At 37.2% G+C, this 21,882-nt stretch overlaps 1 protein-coding gene across 4 annotated transcripts in view; it reads left to right on the plus strand.

The window, feature by feature from the left end:
* The window catches only part of LOC126966928 (ectonucleoside triphosphate diphosphohydrolase 5), a 58,039-nt gene extending 37,900 nt beyond the window's left edge, over positions 1-20,139 (plus strand). For 3 of the 4 annotated variants that reach the window (XM_050811249.1, XM_050811237.1, XM_050811257.1), the window contains 4 exons: positions 75-224; positions 2,785-2,957; positions 9,981-10,144; positions 11,593-20,139. In XM_050811249.1, the coding sequence (XP_050667206.1) occupies positions 75-224; positions 2,785-2,957; positions 9,981-10,144; positions 11,593-11,688 (583 nt within the window). In that variant the 3' untranslated portion in view covers positions 11,689-20,139. The remainder of the gene's footprint in view (positions 1-74; positions 225-2,784; positions 2,958-9,980; positions 10,145-11,592) is intronic. The other variant, XR_007729855.1, reaches the window with a different exon arrangement.
* The last annotated feature ends 1,743 nt before the right edge of the window (positions 20,140-21,882 follow it).

The following is a 21,882-nucleotide window of genomic DNA, read 5'->3' on the forward strand; positions in this document are numbered from 1 at the left end:
GGTAGCCTACTGCGAAAACGTTTGTAATGCACATAGTGTAAGTAATCTTAAGTTGAACTATATTTTGGTTGTAGTTATTTGAAGTTGGGCATTCTGGCTGCCCGCAACGGAGTGTTCAAGATGGAAGCGGGTGACAGTAACGCCACGGAGATCCAGTCAGTGTGCGTAGACCCCATCGTGCAGAACGAGCGGTGGACATACGCTAACAAACTCCATATAGTCAGGTACTTGAGCTGTGACAACTTTTTTGTTATATAAGCTGTGGATTTATTACTATTACACACTTGGCGTTGATGAATTTGAATTGTGTTTCGAAACGTACACACGATAAGTTGTTCCTGGATGTACTGAAAGCAGAATTAAGATTTGAGAATGAGATAACTTGCGTGAAACGGTCGATTCGATTGCAAGAAGTCAACATATAGAGCTGTCACATAAATTGATACCGTATCCAGTATCGTATTCTGAAAAATCTATATATATATAAATTAATTGCTGTTCGTTAGCCTCGCTAAAACTCGAGAACGGCTGGACCGATTTGGCTAATTTTGGTCTTGAATTATTTGTGGAAGTCCAGGGAAGGTTTGAAAGGTGAATAAATATGAAAGTGTTCGGAATTAAAAACAACAATTTTGTTTTTCCTTTGATGTGTCCCCCGTCGTCCGATATTTGTTTTGTATGGACATATATTCTATGAGAGAATTTATTGACGCACGGTTTGACAGTTCTGCTGTGAAACAATTTCATTACGACAACAGGGAGCATATTTTACGAAATAATTCTTGATGTTATGATATATTACTGACAAATTAATAAAAAAACATATAATATTTGGGATCCATAATTATTTTTATTTTCAATATTTGTTTTGTATGGACATATCTTCTATGAGAGAATTTAGTGACGCACCGTTTGACAGTTCCGCTGTGAAACAATTTCAATAAAACAACAGGGTGCATTTTTTATGAAATAATTCTTGATGTTTTGAAATATTATTGGCAAATTCCTATAAAACAGTTTATTATTTATTATGTACAGAACAACGTCCGTCGGGTCAGCTAGTAATATATAATATTGACAGACTTTTACACAAATTATCTTTTTTTTTTATGGAATAGGAGGACAAACTAGCGTACGGGTCACCTGGTGTTAAGTGATCACCGCCGCCCACAATCTCTCGCAACACCAGAGGAATCACAGGAGCGTTGCCGGCCTGTAAGGAAGGTGTACGCGCTTTTTGCTTCTTATCTTATCCCTTTCCCTTGCTTATCTTGCCCCAAACTAGGCATAGCCTGTATTATGGGCACAATACAACGATATATTTAATACGATATACTTACTAACATACATAAATACATATAAACAGCCATGACTCAGAAACAAACGTCTATATTCATCAAATGTAGCTAGTATTTATTGTAGGCCTTATTTGTGTATAGTATGGTCACGTTCGTATTGAAATGACAAATTCAAATTCAAATATTTTTATTCCAAATAGGATTTAAAATCACTTATTGAACGTCATAAACTACCACCCATTCAAAAGAGACTGCCTCAGACCTGAGAAGAATGAAGCAGAATGGGCGCAAGAAACTCGGGGGGTTTTTTTTTAATATAAAACATGGATTACAATGTGATATCGTACAATAAACATTTATAATTAAAGAGCCTGAGGGAGTTCGCTTTATTCCCAGTCCATGGTGTCATTAAGAAAATCGTTTATGCTATAATAACCTTTCCCACACAAACGTTTTTTAACAATTCTTTTAAATTTCGTAACACATTTGTTTTGTACATTTTCTGGGATCATATTGTAGAAGTAGACAGGTGCGGGCAAAAGTGCGTCATTATTTTCAATTGAGGTTCAAAGGGCGGGATAAAATGTAAAAATGCATGTCTAAGGCGTTTTTAAATTCTTTGGCTGTTGAATATTTGGACCGGAAACGAAATTTCTTTGATTTTAATTTGATGTGCTTCTCTCTCGCACGCTTTGTTCGTCATATGCTAATTTGTATGCGAGGTGAAATTGAAACAGAAAAACACAATCAATGAAAACGGACGCTCATTTATACTTTAAATAGTAATTTAAGCAACATCAGTTACACAGATAAATGGGGCTAATTTAAAGAGATACCAATCTAAATTACAATAACGGGTTGATTTCATACTACACGATAGTCTCGCCGACGCCCCCACTGTTTGTCATCGCTTCCAAGATGATATCTCCTGTCATCCTTTCGAAGATGACGTCTCCTCACTATGCGTCTAACACTAGTATCACTGACCTATACTGATATATACCACTGGACTGGCAGCTGTCAAAGTGCTTTTGAGCCTGTTTGATATTCGCCATTTTGGCGCTGTTGGCGAGAGTCTGCGGTACTAAAACTTGTGATGACAACCTCAGCAAACATCGATAGATGGTGGGAAATTATTTACAATAAAACATTTTGTACTTTATTACGTTGATTCTTCAAATATAAATAACACGGAAAAAGATCGAAATTAATTCAAAATCCATAAATACTTCAGAGTATTGTACGTTCCTTCGCAGCCATTTGTAAAATTTTTTGTCAAACATATGCAACAGTCTGTCCAGTGACTAGTATATCCTTACCCCCTTATTCATAATGGTGCGCCTATACAGCCGCTTAGGAGTGTTTTTTCTCATTCTGACTTAGGTCAATCGAAGAAGACAGAGTGAGAATTAGCAATGCTTTGAGTTAGCAGACTATTGTGAATAAGGGGGTAAGTCTATATTTCACATCATTGTTGGCTACACAGTGGGAAGTATCGGTCGGAGAGTTTGAAGCGCGACGTGGTGTATGCCCGCTGCCACGAGCTGGTGAGGCGCTACGTGATGACAACGTTGGACTGGGAGCCAAGCCGCCCTCCTTCTGGCCGCGTAGCTGCCATGAGCTTCTTCTACGACGTAGCCGCCGACGCGGGCCTCATCGGTAACACATCTTGTTGTATTTCCTGACTGAATCGATTTTATTTTAAAGTGAAACTTCTTTAGAATCGTTGTGATTTCCAACCGGATGCAACGGAAAAAACGACAGGTAAGAGACACAAATACAAAAATTTGTAGGATGAAGCCGGCAAAGAATGAGACAGAAATATGCATACTATTTTATTTTTATGTATGACGCGAGTAGGTATATGTTAATATATTGTTATGTCATACGCACGACTTATAACTGCATAGACACCAGGAGAACATAAATATGGTAGCGGTGCTATTAATGTCTTTCATAGCGGTTGAAATCATGTGTCATCCTAGCAACATGTACCAGGACTTCATATGCAGTTTAGAGGTTCATGCAGAATGCAGGTTTCACTTCTGACATGTGCACTTTGTACACATGCAATTTTTTTTATCATACGTTGTTTAAAATTGGCGAGTTACGTTGCTTGTCACTTTGAGATTATGTATTTGTATACTTTGAAATCCAAGATGTCTGCCGCGCAGAATTAATACTACGTCTAATATATGACGAAGAAAAACAGTCTAACAAACACGTGGTATATTGGTGCGGCGCCGCTTGGCATTTCACAGAAAATACAGTGTGCTTAAAATAAAAAACGCGTAATTAAAATACATTGAATTATTTTTATACAATTAGATAGTATTTTTTTTATGAAAATAAGGGCCGAGACGAGCAGGACGTTCAGCTATTGGTAATTGATACGGCCTACCCATTACAATGCAGTGCCGCTCAGGATTCATGAAAAACCCAAAAATTCTGAGCGGCACTACAATTGCGCTCGTCAACTTGAGACATAAGATGTTAAGTCTCATTTGTCCAGTAATTTCACTAGCTACGGCGCCCTTCAGACCGAAACATAGTAATGTTTACACATTACTGCTTCACGGCCTGACCACAGCGGCACCTATTTCTGCCTATGATTATGGGTACCAACCCATAATCTAGCCTCCCACTGTTGAGTTTTCTTTTTATTTATAACTTCTATATACATTGAAACTATATATTGAATAATCTCTTCATCAACCAGTCACCAAGCCCATCTCTCATCTGTTAGGAAAAATGATAGGAATAAAAACACTGCGATGAGATTACACTTGATTTTAATACTATGAGCGATAACAAACAAGACAAGTACGTACATTACTGATGACCATTAGCAGAGAACAGAAAGTTAAAGGGCTGACGTCTATTTGACATTACATATGTCACACTGAGCACAGACAAAATAAACTTTTAGGTTGCGTTTACATTTAAGCAATAGCTTCAACACTGGCCCTTAAACGCAAGCTAAACATAAACTACAACTTAACAAAGTTACATTCTAACTTAGTTCAGTTAAAACACAAACATTATAAGTTAACCTATGAACTTGTTAGCAACTGACTTGTGAAATAATTATGCTTTTCTTTACAAAGTGCTTTAGTTAATATGTCTGCTAACATATTTGCAGTTGACAAGTATTTTATTTCAACAACACCTTTATTAACAATTTCTTTAATAAAATGATGACGTATATCAATGTGCTTTGTTCTGGAATGAAATACAAAACTTTTACATAACTTAATAGCAGATTGATTGTCATTATAAATCGTGATTTTAGCCATGGTACCAAAGACTTCAAATAAAAATTTTCTAATAAATAAAGCTTCCTTACATGTGTCTGACAACGCCATGTACTCTGCTTCAGTGCTTGACAGAGCAACAGTGCGCTGCTTGCGGCTCTCCCAAGCAACAACGGACTTGCCCACGGTAAAAATGAAGCCAGTAAACGATTTACGGTCGATGTTGTCTGACGCCCAGTCAGCATCTGCGTAGGCTGAAATGTTCAAACCTGATTTGGAAAATACAAGGTTAAAATTAATTGTACCTTTCAAATAACGTAGTATTCTTTTGGCAGCTATCCAGTGAGTTTCGCCGAAACAATCATTGAATTGACTGAGGTAGCTAACTGCATGACTGATGTCAGGTCTGGTGCAAACTGCCACATACATCAAAGAACCAATCAAACCTCTGTAGTCGTAGGTCTCGTACTGCTTGGGTTCTTTGGTAAGTTTAAGACCTGTCTCCATGGGTGTTGCAGCTGGTTTGCAGTCCTCCATGCGAAACTTTTTCAGTACCTTCTGGATGTAGTTCGACTGATTTAGGTAAAATTTGTTATCTTCCCTCATCAGCTTCATGCCAAGTACATGCTGAGCTGGCCCTAGATCAGTGATTTCGAATTCCTCCTGTAGTTCCTTCTTTATTTTATCCTTTCCTTGAAAATCTGGTGATGAAAATACAATCAAGTCGTCCACATACAACGCTATGATCATCATTGATCCATTTTCACACTTAAAGAATACGCATGGCTCAGAAGTCAAGCGGCAGAACTTTAATTTGTCACAGAGCACCTTAGTAATTTTATCGTACCAAGACTTGGAAGCTTGTTTAAGGCCGTACACAGCCTTGTCGAGCTTATATACCATATCTTCGCTCCCTTTAACCTTGAAACACTCTGGTTGCTCCATGTATACTGTTTCCTCAAGATCTCCATTGAGAAAAGCAGTTTTCACATCAAGATGTTCCAAATCCAAGTTGTATTCTGCTGCTAGAGCAAGAAGCATTCTTATTGTGGAGTACCTTACTACAGGTGAAAAAGTATCCTGGTAATCTATACCATATTTCTGGGTATAACCTTTGGCAACCAAACGAGCTTTAAATTTTATGAGCTCTCCATTAGCACCATATTTCCTTTTAAAAATCCATTTACATTGAACGGGCTTATGGCCAGGTTTACGTTTTGTCAAAGTCCAACATTTGTTCTTAATGAATGAATTATACTCATCTGTCATTGCCCTCCGCCAACTGTCTGAATCCGGTCCCTTCAGTGCTTCGGTTGCAGTCTGCGGATCATCAGGGTAACCATCAGCCAGTGCCACAAAATTAGCAATTAGGCAGGACCCATCAGCTTCTTCGTAGGAGGTGTCTTCCTGCTCTGCTTGAGCCAGCGTATCATCTCCTGGAACGTAAGTATAATCCAAACAGTTCTCCGTTTCAGAACTTGTGTTATCGCTCTCAGAATCATACAGTGTGATCATGCTGATCCTCTGTTCCTCTCTCTGTGATAATCTCATGTCATCAGATTGATCAGAACTCACAGTGGATGATTCTGATTGCTGAATTTCATTAGAAATCAGACTGTTGATGTCAACAATAGGATGTTGCTTGAAACTATCATCATGTGACATGTCTTTGTTCCAAAATTTATTTTCTATGAACACAACATTGCGAGAATTGACACAGTTTCTGTGGTTCTCAGTATCTATTAGTCGGTAGCCTTTCGACTCTTCATTGTATCCCACAAAAATATATGGTTTGCTTTTAGGATCAAGTTTCCTCCTATTCTTTACCATAGAATAAGCTACACAACCAAAAATTCTTAAATGGTTTAGATTTACCTTCTTGTTTGTCCACTTCTCCTCGGGGGTTTCACCAGGAACGGCCTTGGTAGGACTGCGGTTCTTTAAGTAGACTGCTGTGTTCACTGCCTCTGCCCAGAATTTCTTTTCCAGTCCAGCGTCACGCAGCATGCATCTAACCTTCTCCATCACCGTCCTATTGGCCCGTTCCGCGACGCCATTTTGTTGTGGGCAGTCGGGGATGGTCTTCTGGTGTTTGATCCCGCAGGTCTTTAGGTATTCCTTAAATTTAGAACTCATATATTCTCCGCCTCTATCACTTCTAAGAACTTTTAACTTCTTCCCAGTTTCATTCTCCACAAGGGCTTTGAATTTTTTGAAATTAGCAAACGTTTCATTTTTTGATTTCAAAAAATAGACAAACTGCTTTCTTGTGTAGTCATCGATGAAACTAAGTATGTACCTAGCACCACTTATAGAGGGAACCTGTATGGGACCACATAAGTCTGTATGTATTAAACCCAGCACTTCTGTCGCTCTACTACTTGATTTCTTAGGAAAAGGGAGTCTACTTTGCTTTCCTTCAACACAAGACACACATTGCTGAAAATCAGAAGTATTAAAATGAACGCCAATTGCCATACCTTTTTGCAAAAGTTGCATACTTCTTAGATTAAGGTGACCGAGCCGCTTGTGCCACACTTCCTGGGATTTCAAGTCTGCCGCAGCTGATGCCATCATACTGCACTCCTGTTCCTCTGCAGTACAAACGCTATCAGACACAGTATCTAGCTGATAGACACCATTGACATGGGTACCTGTAGCTAAAATCTCGTTATTATCATAGATAGTACATGATGTACTATCAAAAGTAACAATATAACCTTTTTTGGTCATGGCACTGACTGACAACAAATTAGTACTTAAATTAGGAACATAATAAGTATCACTTATTGTCCTTACACAGTCTTTCAGCTGCACTTTTACTTGACCTAACCCCGCAGTGGATAGCTTTGCACCGTTTGCAATGCACACATCCACTGTTTTTTTCGGATCACATCCTACCATCACTTTTGCACTGTTACACATATGATTAGTGGCTCCGGAATCAATGTACCACTTGTTACTATTCACATTCACAGAGAGAGCCGTCACAAGCGCCTTGTTTTTAACAGGAACCTTCTTCTGCGAGCTCCTCGGTGGATGCCTCGTTCCCAGGCTGCTACTGTAGTTGCTTGCAGTTGCAATCTTTCTCTCCGGACAGTTCCGAGAAAGGTGTCCTTTGCCGTTGCACTTAAAACATTTGAATTGTTTCTGTGTGTGTGTGGTGACTAAGGCTGTACCACCTTCGTTCTTGTCTTCACGCCTTTGTACCTCTTGTAATAGTTTAGAGGAGATGGTATCGGTCGTCAACTTGGAACTAGAATTCTCAATTGCCATGATGAGCGGGTCGTAGTCTTCTGTGAGTCCACTCAACATTATCACTGCAACAAATTCATCATCCAGAGGTGATTCTATTTCCTCCAGTTGGTGAGAAATCTCCTTAATTTTGTGTAGGTATGACTCCATCGAGGGATTTTCACTCAACTTGGTGCTGAAAAGACTCCGCAGCAGGCCCAATCTTCTGCTCAGACCACGTCCTTCATAAGCCTTTTTCAGTATGTTCCACGCCTCAAACGCGGTTTTGGCAGAACGGATGTACGGTATTACCGTCGGTGCCACAGAGAGCGCGATCCTCGCCAACGCTTTCTCACCTTTATTTTTGTCGCTTTCGTTATTGGTTTCAACGAAGTCCCACAATTCCTCGTGAATTAATAGCATGCGCATAGTAAACTTCCAAGTGGAGTAGTTTTCTGCCCCTTTTAGTTTCTCCATACCTTGTGCAAGCGGGGACGCCATGTTGTTCACCGAAGCAACGAAGTAACGCGTGCGTGATGAAAAATTGGTACGCGTAATCTCGCCGAAATAAATATTTTTTCCTATTCTCCCAACCACGCTCTGCTACCATGTTAGGAAAAATGATAGGAATAAAAACACTGCGATGAGATTACACTTGATTTTAATACTATGAGCGATAACAAACAAGACAAGTACGTACATTACTGATGACCATTAGCAGAGAACAGAAAGTTAAAGGGCTGACGTCTATTTGACATTACATATGTCACACTGAGCACAGACAAAATAAACTTTTAGGTTGCGTTTACATTTAAGCAATAGCTTCAACATCATCAACTTCAGGTTTTCGTTAACCGATGCCTTCGAAACATCCTCGGTATTCCCAATCGACCAACAGACAAAATGGAGCTGGATAGGCCTCACACTCCGGAGGGTTCTTAACCATATACCGAGGCAAGCACTCGACTGGAACCGTCCAAACAAATCCTGGCGGCGGACTGTCATTGACGAAGCAAAAGACATCGGAAAGACCCGGAATGAAATGAAGAGAGATGCTCAGGACCGATCGCGATGGAGATGCACTGTGGATGCCCTCTGCACGAGGGATAAGGAACTTAAATGAACCGATTCTCGTCCATTGGCTCTGGTTCAGTAGATATATGAGTTACATATAGGCTTGGTAGCTGAAGAAATTAATTGAAGTTGGTAAATGTCGAATTTGCGTGACGGTGTGCGCGCGCTTTGTAAAAATTACTCTGATAGTTCTTCCCTAACGCACCAAATGAAGTATTACTTCAAAACGTACCACAATGAGTGCTATGTAGCTGAGCATGATTGCTCGGTGTCACTCAGTACCCAAGAAAGTAGTCTTCATTTCAAATGAGGCCGAAACTTCAATGTTTGAACCAGTACAAATGGACGTACTTCCTGATAAACGTTCCAAGCAACAAACATCACATTTTAAGGAATTCATGTTTAAAGTTGAATAAATATCAGTGTAGTGTAACCAGTGGGAGGCTCCTTTGCACAGGATGCCGGCTAGATTATGGGTACCACAACGGCGCCTATTTCTACCGTGAAGCAGTAATGTGTTAGCATTACTGTGTTTCGGTATGAAGGGCGCTGTAGCTAGAGAAATTACTGGGCAAATGAGACTTACCATCTTATGTCTCAAGGTGACGAGCGCAGTTGTAGTGCCGCTCAGAATTTTTGGGATTTTTCAAGAATCCTGAGCGGCACTGTATAGTAATGGGCAGGGCGTTTCAATTACCATCAGCTAGACGTCCTGCTCGTCTCGTCCCTTATTTTAATAAAAAAAAGTATTCCATACATGTGGGTTAATATGAATTACATGACCAGTTTTGTGTTCTTAACTAAATTTCGACATGATTGTGGTTTGGAACGTCGGAACGGAATAACGTCCAAATATTAAATACGTTATGTTTTTAAAGTGATAACCCTCAATTCTAGGATTAATACACAAATAAAATTTGAAAAACAAAATTTTATGAACGATGCGGGATTCGAACCCACGACCTCCGGCGTTCCGTGCGGGTGCTCCAACCAACTGAGCTAACCGTTCGAGTACCGAGTTAAACGAGGTGGTACTCGAACGGTTAGCTTAGTTCGAATTCCGCATCGCTCATAAAATTTTGTTTTACAAATTTTATTTGTGTATTAAATACGTTTTCAGATGTAATGAAGGGTGGCACTGTGTCGGTGTCCCAGTACCGTAACAGCGCGCTGCGAGCCTGTTCCGCCTCCAACGTGGACCAGCCCTGGGCCTGCATCGACCTGGTCTACATCGTCACCTTGCTGCATGACGCGTACAAGATACGGGATGAAGAACCTATATCGGTATATAACATTGATAATTTACAGCATATTTATCTGTTCATTAACTTTTTTTTCAATGAAAATAAGGGACGAGACGAGCAGGATGTTCTGCTGATGGTAAATGATACGCCCTGCCCATTACAGTGCAGTGCCGCTCAGGATTCATGAAAAACCCACTTCTGAGCGGCACTATAATTGCGCTCGACACTTTGAGACGTAAGATGTTAAGTCTCATTTGCCCAGTAATTTCACTAGCTACGGCGCCCTTCAGACCGAAACAGAGTAATGTTTACACGTTACTGCTTCACGGCACAAATAGGCGCCGATGTGGTAACGATAAACGAGCCGGCATCCTGTGCAAAGGAGCCTCCTGGTGGCTGTAACTGTAATACTCTTTGTTATGGGTTTATATAGTGACAGGATTGAAACATTGGGATACCACTAAATACTAATATTAATCAATATAATCAAATCTAATCAGATTTTTGTCAATGAGGTCAAAAATTGACACTTATAATTGTCAAAAGTTATAATAAATGTCCATTTACCACCGCTTCAGGAATGGTTGAGCTTTTATGAGATAATGGCAAGAAACTCATAGGAGAAATCTCTTTCCAATCTATATTTTCGTTAAGTGATGCAAAAAATATACTTAAACATCCTGACACAAGTTAAAAAAAAATGTTATATATAAAATAAAAGCAATTCAAGAGTTATAGAGTATAATAGATGTATCAAACGTGTGGTTTGATACATAATTAATAAATGAAGGTATTATGTGAGTGGTACACTGAGATACTGGCTAATATCGTTGACAATCTGTAGATTGTGGAACATGGGGCTACGCGTCTATACTGATCACTATTTTCTCTGATACAATAGTCAATTTTGATGTTACTTAATTATTAATTAATTACTACTTTTTAGTTCACTGAGATAAGACAAATGCCTCTACAAATGCCTATAGTGTGTGTGCTTTCCCGGCGCATAAAAAGAATAGGGAAGTCCCAACTAGGGGCATTAACCAGTGGGAGGCTCGTTTGCACAGGATGCCGGCTAGATTATGGGTACCACAACGGCGCCTTTTTTGCCAGTGAAGCAGTAATGTCTATGCATTATTGTGTTTCGGTCTGAACGGCGCTGTAGCTAGTGAAATTACTGGGTAAATGATTTTTAACATCTTATGTCTCAAGTTTACGAGCGCAATTGTAGAACTTCTGGGTTTTTTTGCATGAATCCTGAGCGGCACTGCACTGTAATGGGCAGGGTGTATTAATTACCATAAGCTGAACGTCCTGCTGTAGTTAATGAGGTAGGCGTCGATACTTGTAACTATTATTCTCATTCTTCTATTGATATCATTGTGTGTTACCATTGGCCATAAAAATAAAAAAAAACTACTACACATTATAAAAGCCTAATTGTGACTATTTCTGTATCGTTTTAATAATTTGAATAATATTTTTCAGCTATTCAAGAAAGTTAACGGACACGAGGTGTCATGGGCGTTAGGGCTCGCGTACACAACTGTGATGAACAAAATGGCGGTCGAATCGGCCGTCTAGTGTATGGATAGCCTTATTATCTAGAATAATTAAATTGGCGATACCCGAGAGTGTACGTATTTATTAAATTATATTTGCACAATGTATAAAATAGTATATCTATATACTTTACTATGTTACTTTTCTTTCGTATTTATAATATGACTTATGTATTTTATTAGCTAAATAATTGTCGAGAATGCCATTTAAGTTGACGAATAAGAATATCAAAATGCAAATGAACATTACAGTATCACATTGAAACTGGCAAGTTATTAAGATAGGAATATTAGATTGAATTATTTAATTGTATGGTGACATGTAACAAATTTTAACTATTATTGAGGAATAACACACAGCATTTATACATCACGACTGGTAAAACACTAAGGATACAGTTTTAGGACGTGATATTTGACGATCATATATGAAGAAAAGAACTTAAAATTAATTTAAATTGACTAATTTGTGAACTTAACCGAAAGTTAATTAATTAAGCAATTGATTATTGCATAATTATGTATGAAGTGATAAGGCGGACAAACTGACCTGTTGGCGCTTGCGCTTACCTAATGAAAGAGATTACCTATTCACACTTCATTTATTTATAGGGAAAATTAAAGTGAAGAACGAGAAGAGAGTAACAGGTACTCTCCTTCTGTAAAAAATATACACGAAGTTAAGTTATGCCAAGATTAAAACTTTTTGCCCTTTTCACTACAGAATTACATCACAGGGAGATGTAATTTTAAATTCGGAGTAACTGCGTTTATTTAATAAGACGGCTTTAGTATAATTAGTGTCTCACTAGTAATAACTGTATATCTGCCGCTACCTTCGTATAAATTGGAGTTGAATAATTATTGGTTTTGTTTCTTTTGATCGCTGAATTCATGAGGAATAGTATTGGGGTCAGTTTGTATCAAATAATATTTTATTATATTATATTTATATAACAATTTTTGTGAAGTAAGTTGGAAGAGGGAAGCTCTCGCGAACTGCTTTTTATTTTACTATAAACATCCTCTGTCCATCTAAAACAGTGTGAGTGTTTGTGAGTGCCAATTTATTATACTTTTTTATTATTATATAAGCCTCATTAGGCATTTTTTGACAAATATTTATTAAATTATACATATACACCCATATAATATTAATATTTTAAATTGCCTAAAACAACAAACTAGTAATGTATATAATACTTAATACTTAATAACTTATACATTTTTTATACCTAATTTGCAACACATTGCACTGTCAATATATCTGTGAAATCAATACATTGTGGTACATGAGGATTTGCGCCTATACAGCGTGAACCTACAATGGCCGTATTAAATAACACACGGGGGCTACTTAACAGTAATCCTAAAATAAATCAATAATAAAAATATATATTCACTTAAGGCTGGGGTCCGAGCCAATGGCCTTGAGAAATCGAGCGGAGCTAGGTTACCTCTCTCGCATAAGATCGCCGTTGTTTTAATTCAGAATTAGAAGCATTTTCGATTCTTTACAAACAATACAATTTTCTTTACAAAACTATGTTAAATAGTTGTACACAGAAAATAATTTTTCATACAATTTTTATGTAGATCGAATGATTAACATGGCTCAAACTGTAAAAGTTACTATGGTGATTTTTTTCGCAATGTCTATTAAGGATAGAAATGTAAGGAAAAAATTAATTTTCTTCTCAAATTCTGTAGACATATAAATATTTTTTGTAAAAATATAAGCTTTATCTAATATATAAAATTCTCGTGTCATGGTGTTAAACTTTGAACTCCTCCGAAACGGCTTGACCGATTCTCATGAAATTTTGAGTGCATATTGGGTAGGTCTGAGAATCGGTCAACATCAATTTTTCATCCCCCTAAATGTTAAGGATGGTCTACACGAAATTCTTTTTTAATTTTTTTGACATTTTTTTTTAAATTTGTTTATTATGAATTAGTCAGCAATAAAAATACATACAACTTAAAATTTTCACCCATCTACGATCAACAGTTACTTTTGAATCGCGATTTTAATATCGGTAATACAAAGTTTGCTGGGTCATATATATAAACCGTTAAGAAATGGTTTCAATAATGCGCTATATGTGGCGATTTTTTGAGTTAACGGCCTTAAATAAATCAATTTTCCATAATATCATTCCGGTACAACCTGTAAATAATCTAGTAGCCGCGCATCGATATCATGTAGGTAATTTGTGCAACCATGTAGGGGGGTGAGGATTTGTTTGAAAAGTTCAAACTTTCATTTATATTCTTTTATTTTTAGATTTGTTTTTTTTTTTATGGTTAAGTTTAAGTAGCTCTACCAATGTGTTCATTTAATATCGCCGTTACGTTGGCACATTGGGATTGGGATAAAGGTCCATATTGGTGGCTTATAACCATAGACCAAGTATAGCAACTAGACTAATTGATAGCTGAGACGATGTAAAAGTGATAGTGAAAGAACACTTGTGTTATATTATGTACCTATATATATAGGATATTATGTCTCTGTGATGTCTAGTTACTATACTTGGTCAATGCTTTTAACACTGGTTCAGCCAGACGCGCCTTTTCCTGTCCCAATAAATTGTATGTTTATTTATTATTGAAGAAATAAATTTATTAGAATTTTAGCTACTTTTACTATTGAATATAATGTTTTTCAATTACAAAACCAGATTGGTGAATTTTCAGCCATTATTATTCCTCTTGAATCGGATATTTACGAGCAGATTTGTACCTACTTGTATTTGTGGCGATTAGTAGTTTGTCGCTCCTTTTCAATTTATTCTATTTATTAATTTATTTTCACTTTGCTATCACTCGAAACAAATAACACATTACGCGTGGTAAACTTTGCATTCTTACTTATACAGGATGTAATCATTAAGTACTTACTTATACAGGATGTAATCATTAAGTACTTACTTAACGGTTACAACCTGTATATACTAAAATACACACAAAATTTGGCAAAAGACACACTCTAATTTATTGTAAAGTTGGACTTCGCAAATTATTATTGCATCGCAGTGTTTGTGGCCTTTAAATCTACAGCATATAATTCTAAATAAGAAGTGAATTGAAAAAATATCAATTTAAACAATTTGTTATGTTTTTAAAGTGATAACCCTCACTTCTAGGATTAATACACAAATAAGATTTGAAAACAAAATTTTATGAACGATGTGGGTCTCGAACCCACGACCTCTGGCGTTCCGTGCCAGTGCTTTACCAACTGAGCTAACCGTTCGAGTGACGTATCGTCATAAAATCTTGTATGCTTTGTTCAACTCTCAGGTTGTGGCTTCATCTACAGGATCCACTTTACAGTTGATAACCTGCTCAACCCCAATATTTGCATATTAGGAAATTGACTTGAGATGTCGCTCTTGTAAATCTAAACATTTTTTTATGTTTTTAAAGTGATAACCCTCATTTCTAGGATTAATTCACAAATAAAATTTTACAATATAAATGTTAATGATATAAGTGCCTAATTCCTAGAGGGTCGAACATATATGCATTCCTTGCAACGCTCTGGATATTCAGGAAAATAGAAACAACTTGAAAAATAATTTTATAGTCGAAAATGATCGCCATTTCTTATTAAGAAGTCTTACCGACGAAATGTTATATATTGATTCATAATGTTGCAGTTTGATTCACTAAAATACACCATTACTATCCTTACATAGTAATAATTCGCTGGCGATGTATAACGGCCGTTCCCAATATAGTATCTACAGATAGAGATAAACTACTACCTTCTAATGTCAATAATTATCTGTCTGAAGCTGTCCCAATATACCCGATAAGTCATTCTTATCGCCTTATATTGGGACGCGTGAATTCCAATTTCCATACAAAGTTCTGTCGCTGGTAAGCTATACGTCGTCCCATTGACAGACAGCGTGTACGGATAAGGTGAGTTACCGTCGATAAGTTTATTGGGACATAAAAGTCAACAATAGTTACAATTTTTATCTCAAGTAAGAGATAGACTGAATATTGGGAACGGCCGTTAGTCACCTATGAGGTGACATGTTTAACGCGCGTATGTCATCTCTAGAAACTTATTTATATTTCTATAGACTACAGAGTGAGATACAGTACTAGGAATATCACTTCCATATTGTTGTGAGTGTGTTATTTGCAATTTTTGTAATAATTTTGTTGCCATTTCTCTGTTGCAGTCCTTTAGGATTCCTGTTTGAAATTGATCTATTTGGTATACTTATACGAATTGTAAGTCTAAGGAATTTGTCATTAATTATTTTTAATCAAAGTGGACTAAGCAATTTTTCTGTACCGCTCTTATTACCAAATTAAGTTGTTAATTTGAAAACAAAATTTTATGAACGATGCGGGACTCGTACCCGCGGCTTTTCGCGTTCCGTGCGACCGCTCTTACCAACTGAGCCAACCGTCCGAGTGACGTATCGTTGATGAAATCTTGTATGCTTTGTTCAACTCTCAGATTGTGGCTTCATCTACAGGATCTACTTTACAGTTTAAAATCTGCTAAACCCTCGTAAGAGCGCTCGCACTGAACGCGAGAGGCCGTGGGTTCGAGTCCCGCATCGTTCATAAAATGTTGTTTTCAAATTTTATTTGTGTAATTAATCTCAGAAGTGAGTGTTATCACTTTTAAAATAACAAATTGTTTAAATTAATTTGTATATTTTTTTTTAAACACTATTTTGTAAATCTCACATAATGATAGAAAGGAAACATTCAAAGAGGGATCCTAATCACAAGACAAGTAATAGGACAGTAGCGTAACTCAGCGGTCTTCTTGTAATTTATACCTACGTCTGGGCGGAGCGCTAGGGTTGGTACATACAAAATGATATTTATATATACCAGTGGGAGGTTCCTTTGCACAGGATGCCGGCTAGATTATGGGCACCACAACGGCGCCTATTTCTGCCGTGAAGCAGTAATGTGTAAGCATTACTGTGTTTCAGTCCGATGGGCGCCGTAGCTAGTGAAATTACTGGGAAAATGAGACTTAATATCTTATGTCTCAATGGAACGAGCACAGTTGTAGTGCCTCGCAGAATTTTTAGGTTTTTCAATAATCCTGAAGCGGCACTGCATTGTAATGGGCAGGGCGTCTCAATGTCCTTCAGCTGAACGTCTTCTCGTCTCGTCCCTGATTTTCATTAAAAAAAAAAATTATACATAATTTACTCGGACAGCGACCTGTCACAGCGGTGCACGATGTGGCACTCAATAGTTTTGTCTTCCCAAGATTGCTTAGGACACGGCACACGGCTCGTGTGTCGATTCGGGCGTTCTAGAATGATGTTAATGTAGTGTTCTAAAACTTTATTCTGTCCTAATGGACCGAATTATACAGTTCAATCATTACTCAAAATTCTTACTATTTGATGAAACTTTAGAACATCAATTTTTGATAGACTAAATATTAAGAGCAAGCCATTGTATGATTTGTGATTCAAGTGTTTGGAATATTTTCGCGAAACAATTTATTGTAACCTCGCAACCGATTTTAACAGTTTGTACATAATGTATTATTAGATTTTTATATGTGATATACAATTTTAGTTTCTATTTCATCTGGTTGTGTATAAGTGTTGTTGTGTGTATCTTTTTATAGCCATTAATATAATATATGAGATATTGAGAAGTTATTTTCAGTTCGCAATGAAGTTTTCTTTTTGTTTTATGTACTACGGTATTTAACCGTTTAGTTGTTAGTAAAGGTTGAGGCCAGCACAGGCATTGTGAATGGTGTTGCCGATATCTCGTTCTCCTTCGCACTTAAGGGACTTTTATGTATGGATATAATGTCACGTATTGTGTCAAATGTGTCATAGATACAATTTTTTTTTAAATAAGCTGCTCGCAATGAATTTAAGGAATAATTCAGTTATTCTTTCAAATGTCCCCTTATTACTTACATACTCTACATGAACATTGATGTTTCGAATGATGTTTTTTTTTATAATAAGTGGTCATGGTTGATTTCTTTTGTAAATGTTGTTAAAGCATAAAAAGGGCCTGAGATTATCAAATTCTAAAATATAATAACCTCTACAATCGTGGAGGTATGTTCGGACCTACTGCACGGCCCGGAGATATAGTAACCGGATGGTACTGGCCTGTTATATTGACAAATTATTTAAAATGTTATTTGAATGCCTTAATACTTGTTAGAATGGCGTACGATTTTAAGCTATTGCATAGCTTCTATCGCGGGCCTTGAGCGTGGAGACCGAATCCAGAAATTCCGTAACGAAAATAACCTAACACTTACTTACTAGATGTATATAGATATTTCGCCACGGTGATTTCCATTTCCGTGGAACAGTGGTTATCACGTATGCTTTTTGTGCAGAATGTCCCAGGTTCGAGCCTGGGGTACGTCTTGATTTTTATTTAATTTCTTTATTTTTTTTATCACGTTTTTTTATTTTTTATTATTATGACAAGCATTTTTATTTAGTTTCACCTGTCCCGTTGTCTGTCTGTAATCAAATCTTGCAAGTTAAATTTTACTCACTTCCGTTTGCTTTTTTTTAAAAATAATTTTATTAAAAAAAATACTGCATAAATAAAATAAATAAATAATTATAATTGCATAAAAGATGCTATGCAATAACTTTACCGCGGCAGTCCCCGAGTGCCACACGTCTTTTTTATATAGTTTTAAATACACTAATAATATGACACACAGTATTTACTCAGCATGTTGACAATCTCTGAGAATGTTTCATGAAGCTCTGAATGACATGAAATAAATTGTACATGTAAAATCAATGACGTTCAATACATATACAATCACGTTGTATAAAAACAAAGTGGAAATATGGACCCCGAACATGCCGCAAATCAAACCATTATAAGCTTAGACTGCTATATCTATACATTGCCGCATTTTCTCCAGGTGTTGAAAATATTCTCGGCGAATAAGCAGCAATGTAAACTATCTATTCAGTTCAGGTTTGATTCGGACAGTGACAGTTGACACACGACTAGGGAGAAAAGTGTCCATACATTGACTTTAAGGACACTTGGCGTTCCGCTATCAGACTGCGAATGATATGTCCTTATATAGAACGTCATTGTGTAAAACGTACAATGTCTGCTTCGAGATTACTTAAAATCAAGGTTATTATAAAGTTCTTAAGGTTCGTATTCCTAAAGCCATGTATATTGTTGTAACTCTGTTTATAACTGTACTCATAACCTGACAAGTCCACCACTATGCTTAGAGAGTTCAGGCTAATTCTTGCCAGAATAATACTTAGAGGGAAACATCCATAAATTACGTCACAAGAATTCCATGATTTTTGACCCCTCCCCCGTCTTTGTCACAGCTTGTCACATTTGTGAAACCCCTTACCTAGTAGTATTTCCATAATGTGTTAACTACTACATGTATATTGTGTTTTTTTTTATCAGCATAAGCAAGCATAATTTACGGTAAGTGTTTCGTAAGATAAAAATCACAAAATAGCAGAAATAAGGAGACAAAGTTGTTTCAAGATTTTCCAACAAAACAAATTAAACCTTAGGCACGCAGACAGAGATGCAACAATTTTTATGTTCTTCTTTTTTAGTATGTATGTAGTTTAAATATATTGTTGTAATAGTTAGATATAATTTTATTATGAAAAAATGTGGTGTCCCAGTATTTGAGACCCCTAGGGGTCTAGTGTGACGATGGGCGGGGGTCTAGATCCCCCGCCTATTGTCACACAATGTCACACTTCCCCCCCTTAACGTGAGACGTAATTTATGTATGGCCCCTTATCTACCAAAAAACCACTCCTTCTGCCCTGGATAGACCACCCTTGGGTAGTACAGGCGAAAAATCTCGTACAGCTAGAGCGATGCAACACACAATCCGTCCTCAAATACTCTCGTAATATACGCGCGAAATAGTTCGCCTAATGTACTCCTTATGAACAAAACCTTTATGACAATGTTTTTGGCACAAGTATTCTGTACGCTTAATAAATATAAATAATCAATTTCGCCGTAAAGTGAACTACAAACCAATTTTTTTGGTCGTTGATTAAAAATAATTTTTTTATAATCCGAAGCTATGGCAAAACATACCTTATTGTATAATGATTTAAGTAGTATTTTAAAATTTTGCGGCAAAGAAAAAATGGTTTATTTTGAGAAACAATATGTTTTGAGGTCAAGTAAAGTGGTTAACGCAGTATATTTGCTGGTTTTCAAAGCAGCGATTGAAATATTTCAATCTAATTTCAATAATTTCTAAATGCAGAGGTGTTTTTATCTATTAATATATATAATTAATGGTTTATAATAATAATGTGATTTGTATGATATTTTTATGAGATACATTTCGATATTTTACACGTATTAATAAATATATTGATAAAGCTTCCGTGCACTTGTCTACTATTGAGTAATATCGGTGTTATATGTGAATGTACAAAAATTTAATATATGTTGGATTTTATACTGCAGTGTTTTATTTATGGATTAACTTGTCATAATAAATCTCAAGAGATCAAGCTCAAAAAATATGGAATAGGAGGACAAACGAGCGTACGGGTCACCTGTTGTTAAGTGATCACCGCCGCCCACAATCTCCTGCAACACCAGAGGAATCACAGGAGCGTTGCCGGCCTTTAAGGAAGGTGTACGCGCTTTTTTTGAAGGTACCCATGTCGTATCGTCCCGGAAACACCGCACAAGGAAGCTCATTCCACAGCTTTGTAGTACGTGGAAGAAAGCTCCTTGAAAACCGCACTGTGCAGGACCGCCACACATCCAGATAATGAGGATGATATCCTAACTTGTGGCGTGTCGTGCGAAGGTGGAATTCAGCGGCAGGAATCAGGTTGAACAGCTCTTCGGAACACTCCCCGTGATAAATGTGGTAGAAGACACAATTAAGCGACTTCTATACGCAACGCCAAGAGATCCAGCCGTTCACAGAGCACTGGGTCCCCCACAATTCGAGCTGTTCTACGTTGCACGCGGTCAAATGGATCGAGCTGATACTGGGGTGCGCCAGACCAGAGATGACAGCAATACTCCATGTGTGGCCGGACCTGCGCTTTGTAGAGCGCTAGTATGTGGGCCGGCTTGAAGTATTGCCGTGTTCTATTAATGACGCCCAGTTTTTTTTGAAGCCAATTTGGCTTTGCCCTCCAGATGACCACGAAATTGGCAATGTCTCGAGATTTCGAGACCCTGTATTCCGATACTAGGCGAGGCTTTAAGGGAAGTGTTGTCGAAGAGCGGTGATACGACAAATGTGGTTTTTTTAGTGGTAAACGCGCAAACTTGAGTCTTCTGGGGGTTAAATTGGACAAGGTTCAATTTACCCCATTCCGCGACATTTCTGCTATGGTTCCATTCATTCACTATCGTCCCGAACGTCAATGTTTGACATTTCGAATTTCTTAACCAGAGTACTCTAGGTCTAATCTTATTCAACGAAAAACAAATTTTCGATCGAAGTTTCGCGTGTTTCCTACTACGGTTCCATACGTTCTGAAGTTTCGTCCCGAACGCCATTGTTTGACATTTCGAATTTCTAAACGTACTTTACGAAACGAAAGTTTGATTTTGACAGCTGTTTATTCGGAATTTTCTACCCAATGTGACGAAACCAAAAGTGCTACCTTTTGATTTTCGTTTATGTGGATTTTGTTGCAAATTTCTTCGAAATGTCCTTAAATGCTTTTAATCGAAACTGCTATACGTGAAGAACGTAGAAGGAACCGGCGCCGTCTGCGCAATCAATTTAATATTTGTTAAATTCCCGACATAGAGTTTGTAGGAGATTACAGGCGTAAATGAATTATAGCCGGTTATGATTTACATAGATATGTAAAAGGGGAGGAATTAATATTCCCAAGTTGACAGAGGATGAATTGAAAGAAGCAGGCAGGTTCCCTCTCAAGCTGCTTCTTCAGCTCAAGCTCTACAGACAGGTTAAGGTAAGTTTCATCATATCCTTTTTGTGATTAATAAAAGAACAAAATTTATTTTATTATACCAGGAAGTAAGAAATAAGGTATTGTTTCATCAATATATGTGCAGCCATACGAAAAGAAGTACCTATAAAAGGATGGTATTAATTAAAGGCGATTCTTTTTGTGAAAAAAACAAGCATATTACTGATATTTACTTGAACCTTTCTGATGGAACGTGATTGCGAGGTGTGTTAAAAAGCACTTTAAAAGATGAT

The sequence above is a fragment of the Leptidea sinapis genome, chromosome 1, assembly GCF_905404315.1.
Source record: "Leptidea sinapis chromosome 1, ilLepSina1.1, whole genome shotgun sequence".
Taxonomy (NCBI): domain Eukaryota; kingdom Metazoa; phylum Arthropoda; class Insecta; order Lepidoptera; family Pieridae; genus Leptidea; species Leptidea sinapis.